The sequence below is a fragment of the Synchiropus splendidus genome, chromosome 1 (genome assembly GCF_027744825.2).
Source record: "Synchiropus splendidus isolate RoL2022-P1 chromosome 1, RoL_Sspl_1.0, whole genome shotgun sequence".
Classification (NCBI taxonomy): Eukaryota; Metazoa; Chordata; class Actinopteri; order Syngnathiformes; family Callionymidae; genus Synchiropus; species Synchiropus splendidus.
The window spans coordinates 59,602,380-59,623,423 of NC_071334.1; the positions used below are offsets into that span (position 1 = coordinate 59,602,380).

The 21,044-nt window shown below is 44.3% G+C and overlaps 1 protein-coding gene and 1 long non-coding RNA gene across 6 annotated transcripts in view; one reads left to right on the forward strand and one right to left on the reverse strand.

Annotated features, from left to right (window-relative positions):
* The window catches only part of LOC128754906 (A-kinase anchor protein 2), a 57,988-nt gene extending 37,544 nt beyond the window's left edge, over positions 1-20,444 (forward strand). For 4 of the 5 annotated variants that reach the window (XM_053857886.1, XM_053857904.1, XM_053857913.1 and 1 more), the window contains 8 exons: positions 13,710-13,868; positions 13,952-14,308; positions 14,569-14,667; positions 14,733-14,834; positions 15,044-16,400; positions 16,574-16,752; positions 17,138-17,176; positions 18,754-20,444. In XM_053857886.1, coding sequence (XP_053713861.1) covers positions 13,710-13,868; positions 13,952-14,308; positions 14,569-14,667; positions 14,733-14,834; positions 15,044-16,400; positions 16,574-16,752; positions 17,138-17,176; positions 18,754-18,873 — 2,412 coding nt within the window. In that variant the 3' untranslated portion in view covers positions 18,874-20,444. The remainder of the gene's footprint in view (positions 1-13,709; positions 13,869-13,951; positions 14,309-14,568; positions 14,668-14,732; positions 14,835-15,043; positions 16,401-16,573; positions 16,753-17,137; positions 17,177-18,753) is intronic. The other variant, XM_053857896.1, reaches the window with a different exon arrangement.
* On the reverse strand, positions 1,359-8,755 carry LOC128754931 (uncharacterized). The gene is made up of 5 exons (XR_008413988.1): positions 8,511-8,755; positions 8,187-8,297; positions 6,057-6,170; positions 5,563-5,719; positions 1,359-5,458 (listed from the first exon to the last, which is right to left on the reverse strand). It is a non-coding gene; the product is annotated as an uncharacterized LOC128754931 (long non-coding RNA).
* Positions 20,445-21,044: the final 600 nt, after the last annotated feature.

The following is a 21,044-nucleotide window of genomic DNA, read 5'->3' on the forward strand; positions in this document are numbered from 1 at the left end:
AAGCGAGTGGGAAAACCAGTTAAAAGGGGCCAAACTTTAGATGTTGACGGAGGCCTGCAAATCTCCAGGGCCGTCACTGGGGACGAAGAGGGCACCATGAGGGAAGGAAGAATGTGGGGGCAGGGTGGCGCGGGGGTCCTGACTGCAGTCAGATTGTTTTGCTGCTGAATAAATGAATGAAAGGCAGCAGGGTGGTAACCTGATCCTGCCGCTCTGCTCCATTGTGCTGGCCAGAGCTCTCTGATTGTCTCTGGAACTGGACAGAAAACTCCCGGGACCCCTGCATTATTCAACACGCGTGGCGAGAGGGGGGGAGAGAGAGGAGTGGGGCGGGTTAGAGAGGGAGAGACAGAGAGGGAGGGAGAGAGAGAGAGAGAGAGAGAGAGAGAGAGGAGCAGCTGAATGTCATGCTGTTCTGAGCTTGTTCCGTCCGTTAGTCCTGCTCAGTCTCTCCTTGATAAGGCAGAGGCAGATTTCTTTCAAGGCGAAGAAAGAAGGAGAAGAAGGCGCTGGTTTATTTCTCCCCTCTCTCTCTCCTAAATCCTGCTCATTACCAGCTGAGCACAGGGAATCTCCGAGGATCAGCTCCTGTCTCCACGCAGGTACTGCTTTTAAATAGTCTGGCTGTTTATTTTAACTCCTTAACAGGCTTTGCGCATGCATTAAAGAGGGCCGTGCGCTCACGGTCGTGCGTGTAGCGTGGACTGAGCGAGGGGCCTGTGGTGTGGACTGAAGCAGGTCAGTGGGGCAGGCGCTTGCTGCCACTGCATCACTTCATCCTGCATGCAGAAATGACCTTAACGCTCTGCATCACCCTCACCTCCTGACACTCAACTAGGTTTGTGCACGTCAGTCGTGGCCAGCTGTTGGTGCAGGTTTGGTTGATGCTGCTGTGCCTCTGCTGAACATGGCTGCAGAAAGTGTTGAACTTTGTTTAAAGAAAATAAATGGCCTCTGCAGGGTCATCGTCTGGCTAGGTGAATAAGCACCTCCGCTGCTACCAATACACTGAGGTCTGCAAATGCACATCTCACAGAATCCTCAATATGAGCAGACAAATAATTATGTGCTACCTATCTTATTAATTTGAACTGAGAAAATAAGTATCTTGATGTCTCATGAAGCTAATCTGAGATGGCTAACCACAGCAGTACCTTTTACTAAGCAACCACTTTTGTATTCTCACTCATCTATTTGGTTCCAGTGAGACAAACTCAATATTTGCCATGTATGCGACGTGTCATAATTCCACTTGTCTGAAGATGCACAGCAGCTATTGAAAGAGTGCTCACGCCACTTATTCAAGCAGATTAGCCACAAGGGCAGGATGTCTGCATTTGTTTAAATGTTGTAAAACAGCAGTGAACATTTTTGCACCAAGTCAAATCATGTTCTCCAAGAGACACTACTAAACAAAAAAGAAGCAAAGATTTATTTTTTAATATGTAAAAAAAACCTCTGAGTCGGTTTTCATTGACCAAGCGCAATTTTTATTTGGCGTTTCACTTTTGTTTTTCATTCTAGATGAATGAAAGCTGCACCTAGGCCAGTTCAGAGCTGCCTTTGTTGACAGTTTCAACCATCAGTGCAGTTCTTTTTTCAATGCCACCACTTACAAAAGAATGTGTTTGTCTGCTGTAACTTACAATGAAACTATAGAAATCATAAACATGTGCTTTATACAGCTTGATATAGTGACGGTAGTTAGCTGCAAGCATTTGTGAGAAACAGTGATATGACTTCTTAGAGCCGAAGCTTCCACCCTTCAGTTCAAAATCACAGCAAGTTCAATCTCAATCGACACTGAGTGGATACGGCATCCTGAAGTTCCTCTGAAGCAGAAGGTGATGTGAATTTGAGTTCAAAGATCAAATACCTAGAATTATGGGAACATGAGCTACAAAGTTATCAGTGAACTCTTCTTCTTCAGATCATCCCAGAAAGGACAGACACAGGCGCACACACCTAATCGCAGGTTACATAACAGCTGTGTGGTTGATGGGGCTTAAGATCGGAGCCAAGAGAACACAGGAGGTGGAAATAGGAATAAGTGTTCACAGGGAAGGATGGGGCAAGGTAGATGATGACAGGGGACAATGGGAACAGGGGGATAGGAGGAGGTGCAGGTGTGCGTGTGTGTGTGTGTGTGTGTGTGTTAGCCAGGGCAGTAACTGCACGTCGAGAGAATGTGAAGCCGGGAAGCAGAGGAAGTCTGTTCAGGCTCACACAGCTTGAAGTGTTGTTGATGTTAGCTGCCCGATGGCCTTTCAATGGCCAATCTGTTTATGGACGTCCTCTGGCCGCTTTCCAGGAGGACAGAAACACCACGCCTAGTCTGGGATTAACAACTTTGTCTTTATTCGAATAATGCCATTGAAGTAAGAAGCATCCCCGTTGCTGTTTGATGATTGTATCACAATGCTGTCGCCTCGCAGCTCAGCTGACACTGACTAGGCAACATGAGAGTCAACTGTTTGTGCTGTTTGTCATGTGCTGCAGAGCCTCGGGGCCACACAGGACATGGACTTGAAAATCACTTTCAGTGAGTGTGTACAATGCCGCCTGGTGTTTGAACATGCCTGAAGAAGAGACAGCAATTATTTGAGTGGTTTTACATGTGTTCTGTTTCAGTTTGGCTCATGGGAGCGGATGGCACCAGCATGACATGAAAGGGATTCTCCCTTTTAAGTCGTTTTCCTTTCATGGTACTGATAGACTCACAATGATACAGGAATAGCTGCAGAACAAACTGCTTTCATTCCATGAAGAAGTAGTGACTACAACCTTCTGCTGATCCTAAGTCAGACTATAGGGGCCACAAGCAAAGAGGCCCAGATTTCCTCCTGTGCTAGCGTCACTGGAGGGGTAAACTCCATCTAGCCTTGGGGTGTTATCTCTCCAGTGTGTGCTCTGCCCAAATCTTGTGACCATAGATGGAGGAACACAAGGTCTATGGGAAAATACCATTGCCTCATCACTTCAATCTCAAACTGCATCATGTAATGTAGTTGACATTGGCTGTGTTGTGCTGTCACCCACACTGATGTCCCTGCTTCCCACGGTCAGATACACCAGCTATTCAGAACCAATCATGACCACCAGTGTGAGTCATTGCATGGGCCTTTTCAAAATGAGTTCTTAACTACGGCAGATCATGTTGTAAAGTTCAAAGTTTGCAGGACAATGAAAAGTATCTCCCCCTCCAAGTATTTTACAATTGAATTCAAACAAGTTCAGTGATGTTGCTGATCTGCAAATCACCATAAAGTGATAAAGTACAGTTCTGAGAGAGGGTCAAACTTCCATATGCTGCTTTCTATTTCCCTGGAAAAGAAGCAGTGGAATGTCTGAATGAACCTTTTTGTCACATTCCATCACAGAACAGTATTTTGTCTGCCATGTTGGTATTTTTGTTCCCAGTAGGAAGAGAACTGAAGGGCGGCAGGAAACACAACAATACAAGCCACCACGTGACAAACACTGTGAGACCACCCACTATTGTCAGGCGCATCCACCGAGCCATCCGACTCGATTTTGAGTCAGTGTTAAACTTGTGACAAACACCTGCCTGCACAAATGATGTCACTCATACACAGAATCAGAATCATGAAACTGTAGTTCAGGTTTATTCAAACAGAGAATAAATGAAAGGAGGCTGATTCATATTAGATTCACCTCAACTTCCTATTACATGTTTTCAGAAATGACTGGAACTCTTGCATAATAAAAAAAAAAAAAAATAAAACAATAATAATAATAATAATTCGTATTTATAGTGGAACAAGGCATCTAAATTCTTGGCAGTTTCAATTTCATACTTCCGTATTAAAGTCAATAAATTACAGAAAATGTGAAATTACAGAAAACTAAACCAAAAATAAATAAACCATCACATCACTGCATTCAAGTGCAATGGGGAGTCCGGAAACTTTATTTCACCTGTGTAGCTGAAAGGCCTCATGTATTTACTTCTGTCCAGGTGAAGTTACAGAAAATGGATGAATTGAAAGAGACATGTTCTTGCGAAGGAGGTGCTACTTAGTTGGATACAGTAAAACGTCACTTCAGTATATTTAATGTTGAGGAGACATGTCGTGTGAAGATTCCTATTAAAGTGAAAATTACATTTTTCATCATCAAGCCCACGGTCACAGCAAGAGTTTAAGGTGATGCCACGAGACTACTTTTTAAGATTGATATTTTTAAGATAAGACTTTGTGGAGTCAAGCGTCTGAGTGAGATAATGACACATCTGCAACTCATCGTGGACGAGGTCAGAGGTTAACTAAAGCTTCGGACAGTCGGTCAAGACTCAAGTCAAAACTGGGCTGTGCAAGAGTCATATGGGTGAAAGGTTAAAAGTCACATTGTGTTAGCTTGGATTGGTGAAGGTTAAGATTATGGAATTGATTTGCAGCCTGTGGTTTGCATATACTCACTATCCAGTTTGTGAGAAGTACCATTGTGTGTTGGGAGTTTTTAAAAACCTTCCTAGTGTTCAGATGACAGCTTTGAGTCTTAGAAAGGACGTGAGATTGTAGGCATTTCATGTATACACACACACACACACACACACACACATATATATATATATAAATTACATTTTCTTATATGGTCAACATTGCGATATGGTCAACATTGCAAGAGCCCTGACATGCTCTGTGTTCCTCTCCTAAGAGAATCCTCCTGGCTCTGGTTAAATTCTGCAGGCTAATGAGCTGCTTTCCTGAAATAGACAGGTGATTAACTCTGCTCTTCTCGGGCCGTGGCAGCGAAGATAAAGCAGAGAGCTCACCCGGAGCAGAGGTCCACACCCTGGAGAAGACCGTGTTCAATGCCGCGCTTCTCAACTCTGCTACAACATGCAGCCTCAGACTGTTGGGATATTTCTAACCTCAGTGTGACCTTCAGCCTGCTTACATGATTGATCGGATGATTCCAGCAGTTATGGACAAAAAGGTCAGATTCTTTCTGTGTCGTCAACTTCATGAGAGAGTGAAATAGTCGGTCGAGCACATGCTTTAAAATGACCTCTGTCGTACCCACACATGAATTCATCCCAAAAGCTTCTCCATCTTTCCACTGACTACCACCGCAGCTCTCCATGTAACGGCTGGTATTTGTGTCACAATGCTGCCGAAGACTGACGCTGGCGCTAATCTAGGCATTCAGTCTACTCCAGCACTTGTCATTCTCCCATCTGCTGGGTGGCACGTTGAATAGCCTACATGGCAGTGCAAAGCACAACACCATATTGCTCCATGCGGTTTTTAACTCTCGCTGCAGTTACGGTTGGTCTGACCTCAGTCTTTGGGCTCCTCAAATGCTGTATTCAGATAGTTTACATCTTTGAAATGATGATATTTCTGAAGTAAATACACAGTTATTCATCTTCCTCACCTCAGATCATTTTCCCCAGGACCTGCCTCTGTGTGTGGTCTCGCCATCGGCTAAACACCTAATTGGTTGGTTCATGAAGGGAAAGGATTATAGTTAACTGCTGCTGTTTTTGTACCCACTCTCACACACATACACACTCTCACTCACACACCAAATCATCACCTTTAAATCCAGGCGTCCATCCATTCTCTCCCTCCATCATGGTCAGAACAAGAACGCCATCATTAGAGTGAGCAAATGGCGGTACGTCTTCACCATCTTGAAACTCTGCTTGTGTTTGTGTGTGGACAGCTGTGTGACGGCAGGCAGAGCTCTCCTTCTGTGAGTGTGCAAGTGCAGTATTAGTATTCAGCCTGAAGAGTCTCACTCTCGTACTCGTGTTGTTCCATGCTGAAGGACCTTCGGGGGGTCTATGTGAGGCACTAAATAGCAGCCATGAGTCCAGACCTGCAGGACATTCCTGGGGCTCAGAAGCCAGTGAGCTTCAGACATGATCACCGCCTGGTTGTTGTTTCACGCTGTCCTGCAGCGGGTAGGTGCAAATCAATACATTTGTATCTTTGTCTCATCTTTTTTACTAAGCAAACTTGCTGACTCTTGTTGTTGAGCTACTAACATCTTTGAGACGGTCTTTGGCTTTTCGGCTGCAAACTCACCTCATCACACCAGTCATTTGCGTGCAGCGACCCAGATGGCCTCTTGTTTTTCGGTTTATTTCCTGTGTTGAGGGTCTTTTCCATGGCTGCAACTCAACTCTGCTTCCTGTTTTCCTGTTTGGATGACATACACGCAGTGATGAGATTTCGTCCAGAAGGCTACATCCTTCAATCTGCAGTGTCCTCAAACACACCAATTGAATATAAAAAGTAGCTTATATGTTCCTTCTTCAACTACTAGAATTTAGATTCATATCATTTTGATACTAATTCACACTCAACTTTTTTTCTGTTGCATAATTTAGTGTAGGTCAGCAAAAAAACAACAAAATAACAGACTAGCTGTTTGGGTAAAATATGAAACCACAGGTCCTGAGGCTGAAGTGTTTCAATATGTTAAAATCTTTTGCCCTAAAGACAACGTTTTAAGATTTCACACTTCAACTCACACTAGACAGCCATTGTGTTGGCGCGATTCCTTTCGCTGCTGATGGCACAAATTGCTCTTCCTTCATCTGTAAAGGTCATGACCTAATTATCAAAGATGAATCAATGGCTGGCTGTCCCAGTGATCCCAGTGATCCCAGTGTGAGTGGTGAATGTAGTTTGTCATCCATCGATCCTGATCAGCCTCACTAGCTCGCGGCGCTGCCCGCTGCATCGACATGATGCCGCTGACCCAGTTCCTGAAACACGTAGACGAATGTGTCGTCATCCTCGCGCTTGTGCCGTTGTCCTCACCATGAAAATGATCCTCAGAACCATTACAACCCTCAACAGCTTCTTTGTCTTCTACAACCAGCAAGAGAACTGCCCTGACCATAATTGGGTTACTGTCCCAGTTCTCTGTGACCAATTTCATCCGCAATTATTTTTAGTCCTGAGGCGTGAGCCGAACTGTTCATTTGAAGTTTTTCCAAACCGGCGCTGTTAGAAGGCATAACGCAACCACTGGTTTCTTTTTCATTCGCCAAGTCTCTGTTTAAAGACAAACACAGTGGAACTACAGAACCCAGTGTGTTCAGCGCATAATTTGTCTTTAGTGTCTTCCGGTGCCTCTAAATATATGATAACCTTTGACCTCTGAGGGCTATTGTTTTGCCCTCAAGGTTGTAGATGATATTTGTGACATACTAGTACAAGCGTTGAAGTGAGGTTGGGGTCAGTGATGCAGCCCCACGGTAAGAAGTATTGTGGGTTTGAATCATGGTTGTACTCACATTGCTCATGTGGTTTACTCTCGTTGCCCAAAAACAGCAAATGGGTTTTATTCAATTTATTTTGTGCATGCGTGCACATTTTGGTCTGTCATTCCTGGTTTAGAAGGTTCACCTTGGTTCAGAGACCTGGTTAAGGTTAGCCATTTGTTTTGGATGGTTAGGTTAAGGGTGAGAGGCCAGGCATTATGTCAATGAGAGGTCCTCACAAAGACAGTGCAACAAACCTGTGTGTGTGTGTGTGTGTTTGTGGGCTTGTTTATACTGCCGATAAAACACTCCTTGTGGGGACCTTATTTCTTCGTGGGGACCTTTTGCCGGTCCCCACAGGACTAAACCTCAATTTGAGAATAAAGACTTCAAAATAACTGGGTCATTATAGCTATTATCAGAGTCATGGTTAAGGTGAGCCATTGATTTTGGATGGTTAGGTTTAGAGGGAGAGGCTGGGGAAAGGGTTATGGCAATGAGAATCCTCACAATGTCCCCACGGGGATAGCAATACAAACGTGTGTGTGTGTGTGTGGTTGTCCATCTCCCTGGTCTGTTTTAATTGCCACCACGTGGTTGCGTGTAGTGTGTGGTGAGTGAAATGAAGTATGACATTCTTTGTCAGGTGTGATCCATGACACTACCAACACTGTTGAAGGAAAGTGCTTCCAGTTTGTGTTGTTGTGTTTGTAAGCAGCGAAAGTGAACCATGACTCAGGTCAGCTCTTGTTACCTCTTGTCTCTGATCCAGTGACCACACACTTCTAACACACCCACACATTTCAGCCAATCACCTCAGCAGAAAACCAGTTCAATGTACTTTACAGCACTAAGTTCTCACTGTTTTGATACATGCTCAGTGCGGTTCACACATTCATTTCATCATAAAATGCACTTGCTATACACATGCTGTATCACTTACCTTATCATTTTCAAGTTATGATGCACATCCGATGATTCAAGCAGGTTCACATGACCACTGACAAGACAGTGCTGTTGCTGTGTTGTGTAGCATGGCATAAACACTGCATTTCTAGAGGCACAAATGCATATATTAGGTGTTTGCTTTAGCTATGTAGGTGTGTTGCACAGACATATAGTTATTATACATCTGCTCAGTCAGTCACTGGTAGCAGGAGGCTGAAACTTCAGAAAAATGGCATTGTCAATCATCGTCCTCAAAGAAGTTAAGAAATGGCTTTAAGGCCCCCGAGCCTTGTGTTGGACACGTGTAAGACAGGATTACCTAAAGGATGATCTTAGCATAGTATTGTAAAGACTCCAGTTTGTCATCCTCCCTTTAAAATCCTTCAACACTAGGTGTCACTAGATGTACAGGCTGAAAGAATCGCATATGTTTCCGTCTGGTGTTCCGTCTGCTTCTTGATAAACTTAGAAAATATCAAGACGTTTATTGCACGTCAATCACAGGACTTGGTAATTAAATTCTTTGCAGTCTTATTTGAGGCTCTGCCGTCCCTGCAGCCTCTGAAGAACACGTCGTTGAGAGGCTTTAAAGAAGCAGCGGGATTTCTTTCATCAGAATTTTAATTCAAAGTGGATCGAAACAGAGGATGAAAGAGACTAGAGGTCTGTTGCCTATGATGAAAGAATAGAATGCCTCATCATTGCCTCCAATCTTCCTCCGTCATCGTTTCCTCATCATCCCTGCCGCTGGCTGTCACTTTTGACAGGAGCTGAAGTTTGGAGGGAAAAGTGAGGGGGCAGGAGGCCTGGTTTTACACAGGAAGGGAGGAGTGTGGAACCACAGGGTGGATGTTTCTGCAGTGTGCATAAGACGGCCCTGCACATAAGGGGTCTTTGTGCGTGAGGGCATCTGGAGAAAGCGGCACGCATGCACGCACACACACAAACCACAGTCAATGACATCACAGCTCACTGAGCGGCTGGGTGGAATGTGACTGGGAAAGGGGAGGCTTTGTGGAGGAGAGGAAAGAGACGGGAGGGAAGGAAAAGGAGGAGAAGGAGAGGAGGAAAGGGCTTAGCCAGGGGAACAGACCGGCACTCCCACTGTCACCGCTGAAGTGAGCAGAGCTGGGATCCAAACTGCACCATGGAGTAACTTAGGTGGAGCCATGTACTTCTGAACCGGGAAGGTGAGTTGGTATGATTTTGCTTTGAGGGCACATTTGTGTCTTCTGAAATAACCAAAGGATATTTTGAGATTTTCATACCATCAACTACTATTTTGGCTTTTAACTCCGTACTGCTTATGCTTCTGCCCGTGGCCTCGGGGCTGGGAAGAGAGGAGAGTGAAATTGAGTCTGATATTGGGATTTCAATATTTCAGTCACGGCTCATGACGATGAAGATGGTGATGATGATTCCTTCAGCTGATACTGTGATGTTTGAGAGTTTGGTCAAATCCAAAAATATGGCTCCATAGAGCTCAGGTTCACAGTCCAGGCTGACAAAAGAACACCAGAGTCAACCAGAGGCAGCTCCAGTTACGGCTCGGGATCATATTCATCCAAGCGACACATCCAAGCGTGCTTGTGTGCGTGACTGAGTGAGTGTGTGTGTGTGAGCGTGCACGTCTGTGTGTGAGGCCGGTGTGATCATTCTTGTTGTGGAGGGAGTTCACCAAAGACCACCATAGATCTCCTTTAATGTTAGGGAAGTTCCTGTCTGTGTGTCTGCGAGTGTCATAGTTTTCAGTGTTCATGTCCACATGAAGGAGTGCAGGCTTGTTGGGCCGACACAAAGTGACACATGCATAATCATCATTATTCCTGCTGTTAATATTATTATCATCAATACTGCGACAAATGAAGTCTCTGCGAGAGTTTGGCTTCTTTATAAAACACCACAGCAAAGGAATATTAATGTCTTCCACATGTCACAATGGATCACATCTATGATGGTACAGAATGTTAGGTATGTATGAGACTGCACTGGATGTGGATCACACGGCTGTTTAATGCAGTTATCAATGAGGGTGAGAGAAGTGTCTATGAGAAAGAAAATATCTCGGGTTGAAGTGGCATAAATCACTTACTGACTTACTCTAAACCCGACCTTTAGCTTGTCTGGATGACATCACTTACGAGTGTAAACAAACTTGAAGAATCATAACATTCTAAAACACTCAATGCTGCCAACAATTTTAAAGACTGAGTTGTCACATGTCATATTTTTCTGCTGACATAAAACTAGAGTCGGTGTCCATTTAAAACAGCATTCACAAAAAACTGGCTCATCTCCAAGTGACAGAATTTCACAGCACACAAGATGTAACCAGAGCAAAGTTTCAAATGGTGCTTTGAGCTTTGAGTCTGGGGTCTTAAGTTACGCCCCACTGTTCATAAGTGAGCCACAGAAATCCGCCTTGATGTACAGTCAAGCCGGCAGTTGATTTCCAGTCAGTCAGGAGGGGAAGGAAAGCTGACTGAGTCAAGAATTGCCACAATATTTCTATTGTGTGTCAAGAGATGCATGGATGGAGGGGCAGAATTTGAAATATTTATTTGAATCATGAGTCTGGACTTCTATATAATACTATGCAGGTTATTCTTGTCCTCGACAGTATCCGTAATGTTTGGTTGTAGTAAACACATGTTGCATGAGGAAAGAATTATTGGCTACTCTTTGTTGGTTAAATCTACCTTTAAGCTTCATTTCGAAGAGAAGAGAAAGTGTGATTCACTTTGTAGTCACACACAAATTCATCTTTAGCACGACTGTAATAATAATACACCTACCCACTTTACACAATTACATTGACCTTGACTCTTCCGTCAGTGTCTCACCTCACTGGATACTCTACTAACTGGTTCTCAATAACAATGTGTTTAAATATGTTAACACACTTGATGATTTGCCTTCACCTTCGGCAGCAGTGCAGCGTATCCACCGTTCAATTATTAGAGTCTGAGCTTTGAGGACAGCTAGTTATGTCTGGAATGTCAGTTCCAGAATGGACTCCAGCAGCACAACTACACACTGTACAACAGTTGCATACACAACCTGTGTGCATCAGAGAAGCATTGGATATGAAACATTCCAGCAGTTCTGTTTTCCTCAGGCAGTAACAGGATATCCTCCCCCTTCTAACCGGCCAGGTCCAACTCACACACACAGTTGTGTTTTACTATTTTTGCGAGGACCTCTCATTGACATAATGCTTTCCACTGCCTCTCACCCTCAACTTAACCAAAACAAATGGCTAACCTTAACCAGGACTCTGAACCAAACTTACACCTCATGATAAGAAACTACTTTCACTGAGGTAAACCTTGTGAGGACGGACCAAAATGTACTCACAAGAAGGTGGCTTGTCAAGATTTGGTACTGACGGAGTATGTCATGATGTCACATGGCGAAAATGAGATGACCTGGGATGTCACCTACAGACATGGGCCAGTTGAGATGATGGGAACAAGAAGACAAAAAAATATCCCCTGGACACCTGGGTCAAGCCCAGGTCAGATGGGGGGGACTAGATTTGCTTGTTGACAAATCAGCACTTGATGAATGGCTCAGAGGACGTTTACTCTGGCCCCGAGGATGGAGCAGGAAGAGTATTTCTGCCATATCTGACCCTGAACCAAAGGGGTAACAGCTGCTCTGTGTCGGTGCTTTTATTGGAAGTTGGCATCAGCATTTATCCAGCCACATGTTAAACACACTGGATGTCCTTCAGTCCAGATAAAATTCTGTGGATGTGGCCCTTCTGCATTGTGTGTGGCTTCTCTTCACACAGGTCAGTTCTCTGTCATATTGTTGTGTGCATTAATACATGAAGATAACGTTTATGTTGGTCAGGAATTGTTTTAGGGGAAATGAAACCGAGGCAGATGGATGATATGAAGTACCCACTGAGATTTTTTCTGACTCTGGACTAGTCTAGAGGGAGTGAAGTTGACCCACAAAACAAGTGAGGATAAAAGAGCGCATACCAACTCAGGCAGTGCTGGAACATTTTGAGAGACAAGTGTGGTTATTGTCCACCATACAACTTTACTGATTTCACTGTCATGATGGCAGGATGAAGAATGAACAGACTGTAATGTAAGGTGACATGTTTTGTTCAATTCTCACCATAGAACTTTATCAAGCTGAGTTGAGTTCAGCGCCATATGATGAACAATAAAGACATTCATATTTGCCCATCCCATCAGTCTTACTGTAGGTTCCATATTACACAAGTCGAAGCTATTATTATTATTATTATCTTGTAAAAATGAATATTGAAAAATAAATATTTAAATTAAAAAAAAAACGGGCTGTCAATAGATTAAAATAATAATCATAATTAATCATACTAAAGCTGAGTTAACTTGCAATTAACAGCAAATGAATCACACATTTTGTATCTGTTCTCAATGTAACTTGGAATATTTTATCAACACAAGTGTTACCAGTAATGCTTCCGTCAGGCAATTAACTGAGATTAAAAAAATATAATGCAAAAAAAAACAAAAAACAAAAATGTGTGTATCTGTGTAAAAGTCAAAACTGCACCATGTTTCCCTTACAACTGTTTGTGTGTTTTACCTCGACACTGATCCAATTGATCCTTGTTAAATCTCTGCACATACGCTCACATGTCACAAAGCTGCTGGTCAACATGCAAGTAAACACTGTGCGAGAATGGAGGCGTGGTGGTGTGGACCAGTAAAGCTGAGGCAGCTGTGAATCAGAACACTCAATAGATGGTGCGGGTGTTAGGACCACACCGCAGAGTTTTCCAGGGAAAAATCTTGAACCTGATATGACGTCAATAAAAAGGTCATTGATAGATATGAGTTGTCATGAGGAACTAGTCAAGAAAGTGGAGTTAAAGCGGAACTTTTCATTTCATTGCTGGTTAAAACCCAAACTATTTGCTCCGACAGAGGCGGTGAATGGCTGAACTTTCTGTCTAATGGTGCCAAGCAGTAAGAGAGAACTGTCATGTAAACACCGCGAACTCACCAGTCATGTCATACCACTTGCCTTTGAATGTTTATCTTATTATGTAAGACCAAGTTATGATTAACTAAGAGCTGTGATGACAATCCTGCCTGATGAAGGTGAGGGAAAGAGTCACGAGCAGCTGGAGGAGTCGGACTCAGGACTGGATGACTTATCTGTCCGCTCACAGGACACGACTGTCTTCAGCTTGGATAATGTTTCAGACAACTCACAACTTCAGTATTTAAAAATCACTTCATTTCTGGGGAAGATTTTGGACTGTGACAGTATTTCCAGCAGTGCTTGACGAAAGCTTTGATTCAGCGGAACTTTTCATTTCATTGCTGGTTAAAACCCAAACTATTTGCTCCGACAGAGGCGGTGAACGGCTGAACTCTCTGTCTAATGGTTCCAAGCAGTAAGAGAGAACTGTCATGTTAACACCGCGAACTCACCAGTCATGTCATACCACTTGCCTTTGAATGTTTATCTTATTATGTAAGATCAAGTTATGATTATCCATTAACAGAAACCCTGGCGAGCGTCGGAGGATGTGAGTGACCCAGCACCAAAAGCCCTGAAGAGCGTCAGTTTCCAGGAATCCGTCAGCTTTATCTCTGACCAGCCAGTAATCATGGAAGTGGAGAGCCAGCAGATGCAGCACAGCTTCAGTCAGGAGGAGGTGCAGGTACGTACCTCTGCATGGAGGAGAGCCCCCACCCCATTGTTCTAAAATCATAATTCTACATGACATACACCTCATAAATTCAGGAGATCTGCTACCTGGACCAGGTGTTGAAAGCGGCTTCAGAATCACCCACCAATGGCAACGCCTCACCGTCCGCACAATCGATCAGTGTGGTGGGCACGTCCCCGTCCGTGTGTGTGTCGGCCTCCCCTCCTGTCACTCACCAGTCCATCACTGTGGAGGGACAGAAACAGTCCACCTTCTTCTACCAGGACGAGTCAGCAGGACAGACCAACGGTCACCTGCAGCCCGAGGATTCAGGACGTAGCGGGGCGAGGTTTGAGCTGAGAGCATTTCAGGAGGAAAGACGGCCTGCAAAACTGTTCACCCCAGGAGAGGAGCAGGTTGTCCGGGTCACCAGGAGACGAAACTCTGGGGAGGTAAAATGCTCAGAAGTTGATTCATTTTAGTTTTATGTCCCTACATCATCAGGAAAGTAGTGGACGTGATTCTTGCATGAGTGAAACGTTTAGGAAGGTTTAGATATTTGGCGCCCCCTTTTGGCGTAGTAATGCTTGTTGCCAAGTCATGGAACCTGGAGATCTCTAAACATGAGCTTCATCTTGGGACAAAGAACAACAATCTCAAAATAGTTTTGTGAAACTTCATGAGAGGCCCACTGGGGTTGTTCCTCCACCAGGCACAGGAGCTGGAGCGTGAGCGCCTGGAACTGATCAGAGAACAAGCAGTGAAGAAGAACCCAGGAATCGCTCAGCGTTGGTGGAACCCCCCTCAAGAGGTAGACCACCAATCAGTCTACTGAAAAGCGATCTGATCTTTGGCTAATTTGTGGAAGGATTTCAGGTCCCACTGGAGGAGCAGCTCGATGCGGAGCAGCTGGAGTCTCTCAGGAAATACCAGGAGAGGAAGCAGCAGAGGCAGAGCCACACTTATGTATATGGACAGGTCAGCTCTCTTTTTAATGGGGGTCGGATATGCTGCCAACATTTTGGCCACTTCTGATTCATATTCAATATCGCATTGAGGTTATCCACATTCACCACACAAGACAGCTCACACAAACACACACCAACTTCATCCTATTTAAGTTCAGATTTATTTTGTCAAACTTAAAATCTGTATAAGAGAAAAACCCCTCACTTCTCTTATTTCAGCCGCAAGTTTCAGGCCCTCCAACCGTGGTCACCTTTGACCCCATGCTAACCAGGAAGGAAGACATTGAGGACCAGCAAATCGACTTCTCATCCGCCAGGAAGCAGTTTCTGCAAAGTGAGTCGACCAAGCCTGCCGTGGCCCCACAGCTTTACTCCGCCAAACCCTTCTCCAAGTCCACCTCCAGGGGCACCGCTGATATCATCGCAGACAGCACTGAGAGTCACGTGACTTGGTCAGATGAAGGAATAGGAGGAGATTTTACCTGTGCGAGAGCTGTGATGACAATCCTGCCTGATGAAGATGAGGGAAAGAGTCACGAGCAGCTGGAGGAGTCGGACTCAGGACTGGATGACTTATCTGTCCGCTCACAGGACACGACTGTCTTCAGCTTGGATAATGTTTCAGACAGCGGGGCGTCTCTCCCTCCAACCCCACAGCCTACGACTCCGGTGTCACCGCCGACGCCTCAGCCCACAACCCCAATAAACGGACAGAACGGCACTTCGGCAGAAGAGGAACTGGATTACCATGCAGGAGTGCTCGTCCAGAGCGCAATCCAAAGTGCCCTGGTGTCACAGAACGGAGGCGAGTGGCAGTCGTCTCTGCCTGACCTGGATTCTTTACGTCTTGGTTCCCCAGCCTCTGCTTCAACCAGCAGCCCAGTGCCAGTAGCTAGCTCTCCTCAGTCCTCTGATGGAACTCCTCCACTCCAATCTCCTGTGTCTTCAAGACCATCCATCCCATCACCCCAGCCAGAGAAAGAAGACATTAAACAAGAGAAGCCCAGAGAATCACAGCCGAATCCGTCGCCTCGCTCATCTCAGCCTGCCGTGCCACCACAGAGACCCAAAGAAGGAGGTCCCAGGATCAAAATCCAGTCATCTTACGCCAGGGCGCTTGCATCTTCAGCGCCAACTCCAGCCCCAGCACCAGCACCAGCAGTTTCTGTACCCAGACCAACCCCAGTCTGCCGCCCACCTTCTCCCCCAAGCCCAGAAAAAAATGAGTTCAGCTACTTCAGCAAGTACTCTGAGGCAGCCGAGCTGCGTAGCACGGCCACGGCCACAAAGGGTCCGGAGGTGGAGGCTTCCAGCGGTCCATTCCGCCTGCGCTCCAAGAAGCAGAGGACCTTGTCCATGATCGAGGAAGAGATCCGGGCGGCTCAGCAGAGAGAAGAAGAGCTGAAGAAACTGAGGGAAACCCTGCCAGCTGTTGCAGCTCGAACTAGCTTCCCCCCCAACAACGGCCAACCTGCCATCAGGCCGGGGGTGAGGAAGACCACCATCAACCCTGCCGATAAGATGAAGAGCAACAGTCTGCCAACAAGACTCACAATGACGGCGAGGACAGCGCCAGGTGAGCTCACCTGATCTCAAAAACGAAGCTGTTCTGTATTCACTTGAGATTGAACTTATTACTGCTACTATCGGACGTACTTGAGGCAAAGAAAAGTATTCTAGCCCTTCAACACAAAGCCAAATACGATTACAGTACGTAGCTTCTACAACCCTGTTGTTTTCCTGTTGCAGGAAAAATCGAGAAAGTTCGTCCCATCCCACCAGTGTCCCCTTCTCACTCCGAAGGAGCTCTATCTGACGCAGGTAGTGAGGACTCTGGGGGATCAAGGCCCAAAAACTTCATGCAAACCCTGATGGAGGACTACGAGACACACAAGGTGAAGAGGCGAGAGAAGATGGAGGACAACAGTGTAAGTACATAGAAATAATCCTCAGTGACCCCAGCATATATGGAACAGTGAGTTCTCGGTCAGTGATCTAAAAAGATCTAAAAAAAAAAAAAAAAAAAAGGTAGAGGAAGTGAAAGTAGCCCAGAGGTTTGAGCGTCCAAGCCATCGGAACCACAGGAAGTCCACTCCCAAAGAACCAGCTTTAGAAGGTGCTCATCACATGTAGAAAGGAAACAAACATGCTTTGACCACTGATGTTACACTCCTGAACACATTGGAAGCTGAGAGGCTTCACTATGTCTGTAATTTATTGTGAACGTTGGTTGTGTCTGACTTGGTTCTCTGTCCGTGCTGACTATACATGTGTTGACTGTCAACTGTCGCTTCTCTCCTGCCGATCACTCAGTTTGCCCAGTTGTTGCTGGCTAGCGAGGCAACTACCGAGGTATCTGTCACATCCCATTCACTGTGGTGACCTGCAGACCTGGGACACACTCTGTCACTCGTAGAAATGTCAACCAGAGGAAAGCACCATTTTCCTGTTTTTTTTGTTTGTTTTGTTTTTTTCTCAATAGGTGCATAACAAACACAAATCTTTCTTTTTCAAATAGTTTTGGATCCAGTCCCAGGTCTGCATGTGATCCACTGTGGTGTTGATGCATGAACTTTTGTCCGTGGATTTGATTGAACCCTTCCTGAGTCATGCGAACCCTCACTGTACAACATTAAACTCAGTTATGTTCCCGTGAATCAATGATGCTACAATGTTATGCAGCACCTGTATTGGCCTTAAATCGACAATCAACTCATATTTGTGTAATTAGTAACATTATCACTTATGAGCACTATATGATGTATTTAGTGGTTGTATGCAATAGTATCACAAATTGAGCAACGTGAGTGCTACATATCGAACATTCCTGAGCAGTTGCATTAAGTCGCTAGCGTAGCGTGCTAGCTTAGCACTTCTCTTTTATTTATTTTTCAGTATTTCAGTAAGTGTGTTACCACTTAAAATATGTTTAAATTAAAAAATATATATGTTTAAAAGTACTAGACAACCGACTGTTGTTTTGACTCACTTGATCGCTCTTAGCATTTCTGCACTTACATTATATTTACATGTTACATATTTTAGAATTACACTTTTCTCTTCTAAGCACTGGCTGAGTTTACTAGAGTCTTTAGTTTTTGCCTTCTAGGCACACAAGCTACTAAGGTGTTCAAGTCAAGAGATGAATAAAAGTTACAGACCTCACTTAGTCTCTTGACCAAAGTAGAAATTTCATGTCAGATTGAGTAACATGAGCACTGCATCTTTATGTTTAAACTAGAAAAACACAGCTATGTTAGCACACTATCAAAGTTAGATCACGAGAAGGCACCAATGTCCATAAGCACATTAACTTGGTCGGAAATAAAGTTATGTGAACACCTCTATTAGTAATCTTATTTCCATTCTGGATGACTTGGTGTGACCCTTACATCTATATTATATGGTATATACAATATATGTAAGGCCAAATTAAGAGTCATTTCATTCAAATACGGTCTAGTGCAGTCTCAGCATGATTGTGTCAGTTCTGGTCCTCATAGGGCCACAGTGGGTGCAGGTTTTCGTTCCGACCAGTCACCTTTTCACCAAACAGCTGTCGGAAGAGTGTAACCAGTTGGTTATGAGTCTGGTGCCGGTTGTTTCAGCTGACACCTGATTGGTTAAACTCAGTGTGCTTGTTTGGTTGGAACCAAAACCTGCACCCCCATCGGCCCCTGTGGATCAGTATGAGACCCCGGGGTCAGCGTATTCTTGGGGACTGTCCAGGTGCACCGGCATGATCTGTTCCCTCAAGTGGTGCAGGGTGACTTGCCAAAGCCTTCTACTGCCATTCCCCCAGACTTTGACTCTCACTGCATGACGTCACAGCGGTGTGGTGTTTTTGTGCGCTTGTCCTTCACTGGGCTGTTGCAGGACATCATTTCTCAAGTGCTGCCCATTTTAATTGGTTGATCTATTCACAACAGGTGCTGGAGGCGACTCGCGTTACCCGGAGGAAGAGTGACATGGCAATGAAGTGGGAGGCTGGTATCTATGCCAATGAAGATGAACATCAAGAGGAAGAAGAAGAAGAAGAAGAAGAGTAATTCTTTCCTCAAGATATGAGAAGAAGGAAATAAAAACAGTATTTATTTACTTATAGTGTTCTCATGATCACATGACCCACTGGCTCGCCGAAGGTGCAGCGATTTGGATCTGAAGACAGAAGGATGACAGTACGTAAGATGATGGCGTGAGAGAGACTGAATTGTAAGTTAGAATACAATGGCCAATTTTGCAAGTGACACTTTTGCTGGCGAGAAAGTCGTGTGAGAAGTATTTATGACTGGTTGACGCTGAATGATGACATTCATAGTGCTACACATTTTAGATTCGAAGGCTGTTTTCGGAAAAGCTTCAGCACAAGCGAGAGACAAATTATGAGTTCACGATATGATTAGAATGGAGCCTCAGTCAGGAAGTAGTTTTTATGGTATGTCGTGCACTTCAGTTCCACGTGAACATTTAGCCACAGATTAGCCTCGACGCTAACTACAGGTGCCACTTTATGATAAGAAACCATATGCAGGGTTTACGATGGTGCATGATTTTGACTGTGTGTGACTGCTTTTAAGTTAACACACTTAAAAACGTTTTTTAAAAATGACCATTCAAAAAAAACATTTTTTCATTAGATGTTTTCCTTTTAATAGTCCTCATTCAATAACACAGAATGTATTTCACAGCTAAATTTTATTTTATCCCTCTCATTTTTTTGCTTAACTTTGCTGAAAAGTGTCAAATGCTTTACAGAGTCAACAGCATTTTTTTGTCTGAACTGATGAGAGAAAGTCCCTGATAATACCTGAACACCCAGGTACAGCAATGGCACTGCGACAAATCTTTGCACGTGACCTTCATATGGAGTTTTTACTGTAAAGTGGTACAGCGTCTTACTTTGCCTTAGACTGATTATTGGATGTTTGTCCACATGACTACGTGATACCATTAGAATGCGGTAAGTCATAACAGCTATTCGTCAGTGTCTTTCTGTGTGTGCGGCTGACCAGTGTGTCCAGTGTGTGTTGATAAAAGGGCTGGGGCATCTTTTAAAACCACGTTACAATGGCTGATGTGGTCGCTCACCCACGCACACACGTGTATTATACGAAGTTAGAACTGTGTATTTGACCTATGAGTGCGGAGATTTGTGCTAAAGCCGAGGATAAAGTCTGAGGAAAAAGCTTTTTTTATACTGATAAGCCAGACCAGGATGTTGTTATTCACAGTGTGTATTTAAGAGTGATGTGTCTTATTTGTCTGACTATGAGGCTAATGTCATACAGAAGCTTGTATTTTTCTTTTACAACCATTTTGATAAGTGCGTGTCGTTGGCCTTGGATGGTGATGGTGAGCTGCTTAAATGGAGCAACAAATGAAACACAATCACGGTGGAATTTTCGGGGACAGAGTGATGTCAAGAACCACTTTCACTCACATGTACTGGAGCGCCTTCCTTCTACAAAAGATTCATTTTCAGAAAAAAAAGAGGTCAAAACGTTTTTATGTTGAACCAAAGACTTCAGCCTGTTAGTGTCTTGTCCAAAATTTCACCCCAAATCCTGCATTTCTGTCATTCTCATTGCCTGAAATCTCAAAAATGTCAGTTAACTCACACCTGTGGATTTTGGTCAGTACACTTCCATGTGTACGACAGGTGAAATCTTAGTGCCTATTTTTGATTCCCAAAAACACCAAAAGAGCATTGTATTATCAACTAAATCGAAGAAGAATGTACTTTACGCCTCCATTTTACGACAAATCTCCCTGAGCGCATGTTGTTTCCACTGACATTAGGAAAACACAAAGAGTGTGTCCTAACTATCAAAATCCACAAGCACTATCACTTTTGAAATGCATTCTTTGTGACAAGAGGCTGGCCTAGTTATTGGCTGTCGTTTGTTGACAAGCACAAGTTCTCCACTTTGTTGCCGTAAATAAAAGCAGCCTGGGTTTGGGGTGTCAGAGTGGTGAGCATCAGCGCTGCATCATCCTGGTGTGAGAGGTTTTATTTATCATTTGAAATGCTTGCTCTTGCTGTAAGTGTTTGTGTGATGAAGCAGTTGTATCATACCAAATATAACCCTCCCGTCCCCATGTTAACCACTTGTATGCGGATTACCCTGCTTTGGTATTTTATAGGACATTTAAGGCTCACAGTAATGCACCTACTTATCCACCTTATGAATATTTTCTCATTAAAACAAAAATCTAAATC